The 7,534-nt window shown below is 43.8% G+C and overlaps 1 protein-coding gene across 2 annotated transcripts in view; it reads right to left on the minus strand.

Moving 5' to 3' along the window:
* LOC307267538 (partitioning defective 3 homolog) overlaps nt 1-2,368 on the minus strand; it is a 381,172-nt gene extending 378,804 nt beyond the window's left edge. For both annotated transcript variants that reach the window (XM_080049880.1, XM_080049879.1), the window contains exon 1: nt 1,996-2,368. In XM_080049880.1, coding sequence (XP_079906006.1) covers nt 1,996-2,115 — 120 coding nt within the window. In that variant the 5' untranslated portion in view covers nt 2,116-2,368. The remainder of the gene's footprint in view (nt 1-1,995) is intronic.
* Between the last annotated feature and the right edge of the window lie 5,166 nt (nt 2,369-7,534).

A 7,534-nucleotide genomic window follows, 5' to 3' on the forward strand; every position in this document is an offset into this window, starting at 1 on the left:
AAGTATTCACATACATATTGCATGACACAATATCTACATACCATGGAATGTCAGTTGAACTTTAAAAGATGCTTGGGATTTTTGTTACATTGTAATTGAAGCCATTGAAAGGCAACGTTTGCACTTTTGAATGAAGGGTTAAAGTAAAGCCTGCTGCTGTCAGCTGCAGGATTATTATACAGCTCAAGTGGCCTATGTGTGATTACATACTGCTTCCTGTAGTCCTAAGGTCTTGGCTGGCCTGCGATATGGTAGTTAGTGTCGATCCAGAGCCAAGTGTTCTCCAGAGGGGACGCCTAGACTTCTACATTTACAGTGCAACAGCATGGATCAATAGACCAGTCGCCTGCATTCTGCTGAACCATGGAAATGACTGGTAAACATAGGAGTGAATGAGAGAGAGTGTGTGTGTGTGTGTGTGTGTGTGTGTGTGTGTGTGTGTGTGTGTGTGTGTGTGTGTGTGTGTGTGTGTGTGTGTGTGTGTGTGTGTGTGTGTGTGTGTGTGTGTGTGTGTGTGTGTGTGTGTGTTTGTCCTAGTGTATCTATGTAGGAAGTGAGTGCTGTTCAAGAATGAGTGTTCATGTTGACCTACTGTGTCACTGTTTGACTTCCCGGGGTTATATACTACTGAGACAGTAGAACAGCGGTCATTTGTCTCTTCCAGGAAGGTGGAAGTATTTTTCTTTGTGCACAGGTGTGAGGTGAAGCACAGCATCCCCGAGGTTTGTATGGAAGGGAAACTTTTTTTTTATTCAAATATATCAAAATTCACCTCTGCGTTGGCACACACTCTCTGCGGATATTACTGACACCTAAAACACGAGTAAAAACTGAAAAGTAAAGGTTACTGACAAGTTTCATTGTCTAAAAAAAATATTGTATGGTTTTCTTAAGCAGAAACACAGAAAATAAATAACTTGGCAAAACCATCATCAAAGGTATTCCAAGACAAGCTGCGGCCCAAACATGACTCCAATGACAATACCACCCACTGCCAAAATAAAAGAGGAGAGAGTGCTGTCACTCACCATGGAAACAGTACTAAGCTTATATTCATTCATTAGTCAGTTAATGGGCCTTTTTAAGTGCAGCCACTAGAAACCCACAAAAGGGAAAAGCAATCAGTGTCCTTGTCGGGCCTCGTTCACATTTGGCATGGGGGTTTCACACGGTCATACATTGCGTCATAGTACAACAAAACCCTGGATGAACTTTTTTTTGGTCAGTGTGTAACTGCAAAGGGCCAGTAGTTAGAGAACAGGGCTTCTTCCATGGACAGACAGGGTAGTCAATCCATTGGCCTTATACCACTATTCACACAACATTGATTGGCTGTGTTTGTGAAACAGAAACATGAGCACAGATTTAAATGTATCTTCAGTATCTTAAAGTAACTACAGTTATAATGCACATGCCATGTAGGCCTACTAACCACTTTACTACATTTTAATATTTTACTTGTATCTGTCTGGTTGCACAAATGTATGTTTTACACACACACCAGGATTTGTCCTATGTCATCCTCGTTGCTCCACACACTTCTGCTCTTGCGCACTGCAATGCCAGTGCAACTAGTAAGCCAACTTCCAGTTTTTCCTGAACTTTTTTTAAATCGACAACTTAGAAACACACACAAAGAGACAGCAGAAAGCAGGACAGGACACCTCACAGTTTCACAACCTTTGAAATTGCTTGCTTGAAGAAACGGTCCTGCCACGAGCATGTCCTATTCAGTGGGCTACAGATTGAATGTCCCCCCATTCACTGAGCGCCCCTCTCCCATCATCAGGGGACCCTGGAGGTCCCCACTGGATCTGACCGTAGGGGGCAACCACTGCCTCAACCTCTGCCCACTCTTGCTCCTCTTTCTTAGCCCGTATAAAGCGCCATGTTGAGGCTCCAGTGTGGATAGTACTCCAAACCGAAACATTGAAGAAGCACACCAAGGCAGGGCTGCGTGCGTGTGTGTGTGTGTGGGAGGGAAGGAGGACTCACCTTTGCGATCGCCTTCTTATACCGCATGGCCGCTTGTTCGATAAGGTTGTGGACTTGTACATTCCCATCCCCGCACGGGACGACCACCCGGGTCCTCCCGAAACACACCGTCACTTTCATTTGTATTCCTCCTTGCGCTCCTCCGCGTTAATTCCAATGAGGAAAGAGCCGCGTCAGAAAGGCAAAAACCATCCCCGGCATACGAAGATTAAAAATACCAAAGAGATCGATTCGTAAGTTTTCCTTTGTGCCCTGCGTCCCCGCGGAGAGAAGCCCCAGCATTGGATCCAGCGGCAGCGGGCGGCGTGGCTGGGTGGCGTCCTCCCTGCCTGTGTAGTGTGTACCGTGTTGACTCACTTCACAGAAAAAGTTCCCAGCGAAAAAAGCCTCTCCGGCGAGAGCGCACCACTGCACTGACACTGCAAGGAGCGCGCCCACATGTCAGAGCAGGCACTCAAGAATGTGTTCAACACCAGCAAATACAATGCCCCTTGTAGCTGAGGGCTAACCCATCCAGATTCACTTTACCTTTGCCTATCATCGAGAAGTTGCGTAACACGTGGCTTTGCAGTGTTTGTATCAGTCTGAACTTGTGTGGTGTAATGGAAATATCTAAATAAAGACATTTTAAACATATTTTGTGGTTTTAAAGTTTTCAAGGCGAACAAAAGTCATTATGAGAAACATGCGTTATGTCACTGACAAAAGTTTCTATAATCGAGATTCCAGACTTTTTATTCTGGGACTTTCAGTTTCCCTTAAAATGATGTGGTAAGAGTCTGATTATTCTTCCTTGGTGTCAATCAGCAAGAGTGAGCTGTGTGGGCCCAAGGTGCCCCCCCCCCCCCACCCCAAAGTTGCATGTTACCCCTACTCATTTTACCCACAGTCCTAAAAAAACAATCGTTACCCTTCTACACTGATCACTGCTCTTCCTCGGTTTAGCTGAATGGCAGTTTATGCTCATTTGTTTAAACACACATTTTTAGAAAATACAACTGGCCCCTGATGGATCTGTCTGGGGCCCCCTGGGGCAGTTGCTGGCTTTGCCTAGTTATTAATGATTTGGGGTGCAGGTGATATAGCTTGAGGAATCCTTCAAATTCACAGTGATTTTACTCACTATGGTGTACACAAAACAATAGAGCAGCCCTGCTTGGCGGTGTCTCGTCCCTGAACATGACCCGATAATTACATGATGTCAAGTCTGTCCTGATGCATATCTGCTGCACCAACACTCCACGTGGGATTCCTCTTGAGTGAGACAGCATATCATTGCATGGAGATACTCCAGTTTGGGAGTTATGGTTAGTTAGGTAATTCTGAGAAGGCTCCAGCCTCAAGGTTAAGTACTGCAGATCTATTGCAACAAGTATTAGGGCATGTTACCACTCTTGTATATGGCTACATGGTAGGCTTCATGTAAACAGATGTTTACTATCGCGTCAAGAAGACTGAGGGGAGGTGAAGAAGGAGTCCTAAGAGTCATTTTTTGTCAGACTGAGGCGCTGAGAACACACCAACGTTGGAACGGTATCTGTTAGATATTCACTTCCTTTGCCGCTGGTAGCAAAGCGTATATTACTGTAACGTTACATGTGTTACTAAATTATTGAGCCGCAGTGCGAAATGAGCCCAAGGCCTGATCTACAAGATGACCCAATTTACTGATAAAAGCTGCAACCTTTCTTCATGGAACTTTACTCATAACTCCCTAGTCCCTGCAGCTCTTACTCTTTATGACCTGATGTGGTCCAAATGAGTGAGCACGAACACATGAGTGCTAGTTGGACAATCCCCATTGCAATGTAGTCGTAGTGTGCCTAAAGGTTAAAGCACTGCTCAAGAGAGTATGGGGCCAGTTCTGTTTGTTTCTTGCTCTGATGGAATTTGACCACACGTTTAACTTAAAAGATTCCTCTTACGAATCATGACTATTCATTTTCTTACAACATCTCTATGTCAGGGCAAGGCTGCAGGGTACATTGAATTCATCGTATAATTCAATCGTATATATGTGGTGCAACAGTAGTGTGTCTGACTCCAGGTCAGAAGGCTGTGTGTTCAAATCACGTCATGGTCAGATGCATGTTCCAATGTGCTGATTAATACTGAAGTTTGAAAATATTTCAGCAATAAGGACACCCATTTGATGGATTATTGTACTGTATGTGTACAACTGTTGTAACAACCTGCCACATCAGCTAATACTCCCCCTAGAGGCAACTAGAAGAAACACTCCTCACAAAAGACATTTGTCATTATGCACAATTACAGGCTCAGGGTTGTTGGAAAGGAAATGATAGTGCAAATAAATATTGAAAAGTAGAGATAAAGTATAATATACTCTTTGTACATATGTAGTATGCTTTACAGTACTGTAAACTGAACAGAGTGAACTAAGGACAGATTGATGAACCTTACCTTCTGGGATATTGCTTTACCTTTGCATTGCTGACACAAAAAGTATCAGATGTATCCGTAATTATGAGCTCCAAGTGTCTATCCATAAGAAATCAACATCTGAACTTACCAGAATATTTATGCAAAATAAATCAAATGTTTGAACTTAAGGCCCCCGGTGTTTTTATTTATTCTGCATCATGTCCATCCACAGTTTTTTATACATTAGAGAAAGACTGAAATTAGCCTGGTCCAACCAGACCATCGTACTTCACTACTGAAGTGAAATGAAAATTGAGCGGAAGTAGGTGGGCGGGCGGAGCCAGGCTAGACTGAAATAAATAACTGACCAGGTCACCCTAAACTGCCACAGTAAGATAAATGCATTGTATGTCCACTGCACGTCAGGAATGCAGGGGGGAGGAGCGAGACAGTGGTGGAAGCATATGGTTGTGTGTGGTACAATAAAGTTTGGGATAAGTGCAATTACAGCTAAAGTTAAGAGAGAAGTCTGGGCCAATTTGTCTTTGCCACAGTTTGGTTCTCATGCAAGGGAGACTACAAATAGATGTAAACAAAATAATAAATGCACCATGCCATGAAAGTCGTGTGAGCCTGTTTATCGACACATTTATATTGGTTAATGGTAATGTTCAATTCATCAATCAAATTACACAACACTAAATATGACATATATAATAAGTGGCTTTAAAAACTATTTCTGCTGACATGAAAAACTTTGATGTGTCGGTGTGATTTATGCAGGCAGACATTTTCCATCAAAATGTTTCAACATGATGAGAAATTGTTTACTGCGACAAAAACACAATTGAACCCAGATTAAAAAAAATCTGAATTCTTCATCCATTTACAGAATTATACAGTTTTAGCAGCACAAACAAAGCTTGTGTGTGTGTGTGTGTGTGTGTGTGTGTGTGTGTGTGTGTGTGTGTGTGTGTGTGTGTGTGTGTGTGTGTGTGTGTGTGCAGTGACGGATTCAGGGGGGGAGGCAGGGGGGGCGACTGCCCCCCCCTCGTGGCTGCTCAATGGTTGAAAAAGCGCGCTAAAGTGCCCTCAAGAGTGGTGAAAACGAGAGGAAATGCCTTATTTGCTGCCCTTTTCACGTGCACAACATGATTGGGTGCCCTCTAGGATGCCCCTTCATACAATAAATGATGACGATGTGCCCTCTAGAACAAGAAAATTCGATGACGTGCCTTAATGCGTGCCCTTATAGTCCCCTTCTGCCCGTCTGGTGCCCTAGTGCCCTTCTAGTACCCTGATAGTGCCCTTCTAGTGCCCTTCTGCCCGTCTGGCCGTTCTAGTGCCCTTCTGCCCGTCTGGTCGTTCTAGTGCCCTGATAGTGCCCTTCTAGTGCCCTTCTGCCCGTCTGGTCCTTCTAGTGCCCTTCTAGTGCCCTTCTGCCCGTCTGGTCCTTCTGGTGCCCTGATAGTGCCCTTCTGGTCCTTCTAGTGCCCTTCTAGTGTCCTTCTCCCCATCTGGTGCCCTCATAGTTGAAAAAGTGTTGCTAAAGTGCCCTCCATGGTGGTGAAAATGAGAGAAAGTGCCTTATTGGCTGCCCTTTACATATGAACAAAAATTATTGAGTGCCCTAGGTTGCGCCTCCATACAATAGGCCCAAATGATGATGATGTGCCCTCTGGAGCAAGAATACGGCAAACCGAAAAGATATGTTGCGGTACTCTAATGAGGTGCAGACGTTCTTCTCTTTGGTAGCCGACGAACGGGGAATGCGAAAGAGGCGTTGCTTTCATGTGGCGTCGCTATGACAAACAGCTACATCGAGTGGTATTTAAATCTCTACTGGATAACAAAGCAAAAAGCGGATTAAGAGTATGTCCGTCCGTACCCATAGTGGAAAAGCGCAATTAGATGCCAAGTTAGAAAAACTTAATATTTTCAGTTTGCATAATCCATTTAAAATGTATATACATTTTTTGAATGTCAAGATCCGGTCCTCATTCAAGTGTAGGTCATTTCATGCAAGAGAGACGATAATAGTCAGCCATCACCTCAACATGAAGGAAAACTTCCTTCAATATTTCCGTAGCTGGCTGTCAGCGGTCAAAGACTGTATGGTAGTGGCACATTGATTTTTCTCCAGTCTAATTTACTTAAATGTTAGTAAAGATGAAAGCAGCAAGGCATCCTCCCTTCTTAGGCTAAAATGTGAAAGTGCACAATGATGTGAACAACTCATTTTAGTGTTTATAAAGTCGCTAGAATTAGGGGAAACAGTGTCTTTGAAGCTAATTTTTTTCTGGGGTGGGACCCCCAGACCCTGCGTTTAATTGTATGGGCCCAACAGTTTTTTTTAACATCTACAAACACAGTGTTTGGTGTTTCATTACTTTACATTCTATTTAGCTGACACTTTTATCCAAAGCAACTTCCATTAAGTGCATTCAACAATGAAGGTACAAACTCAGAACAACAAGAATCACGTCAGTACTATAGCTGCAAATAAACCAAACTACAAAGTGCCACAAGTAAGTGCTACATGGAGATGTAACAGGTGCCCCGAACGGGGCCTTCCAGGCAGCGCTGCCTTTAAGGCTACGCTGGGGGAACAAAACACCATCGAGTTACAAACGCCACTGTGTGTCCACATGGTGCCCTTTTTATTTTTTCGCCCCTGCCCTTAAAACAGTCTGAGTCCGCCACTGTGTGTGTGTGTGTGTGTGTGTGTGTGTGTGTGTGTGTGTGTGTGTGTGTGTGTGTGTGTGTGCGTTTGTGTGTGTCTGTGTCATGTGTTGTAGTTCACATGGTTGACGTGCTCCAACATGGTCCCAGAAGTGGAAGAGGTCATTCCTGTCACTCTTCTCATCACAGACTTACCTCATCACTGGAGAATTACACACACACACACACACACACACACACACACACACACACACACACACACACACACACACACACACACACACACACATACACCACAGGCACTGTCAATCACACATGTGCATACTTCCTGCTTCCTTTACTGCCTTGTAATTTCTCCTTTCCTTATACCCCTATATTATTTTATCAATAAAACATATTAGTGAAAGTGTGTACTTGGCTGTTAGTTGAAGTGATTTCTGCTCCAAGTTAACCGAAACCTTCTCTTTACATT

The sequence above is a fragment of the Ammodytes marinus genome (assembly GCF_949987685.1).
Source record: "Ammodytes marinus genome assembly, chromosome: 21".
Classification (NCBI taxonomy): Eukaryota; Metazoa; Chordata; class Actinopteri; order Uranoscopiformes; family Ammodytidae; genus Ammodytes; species Ammodytes marinus.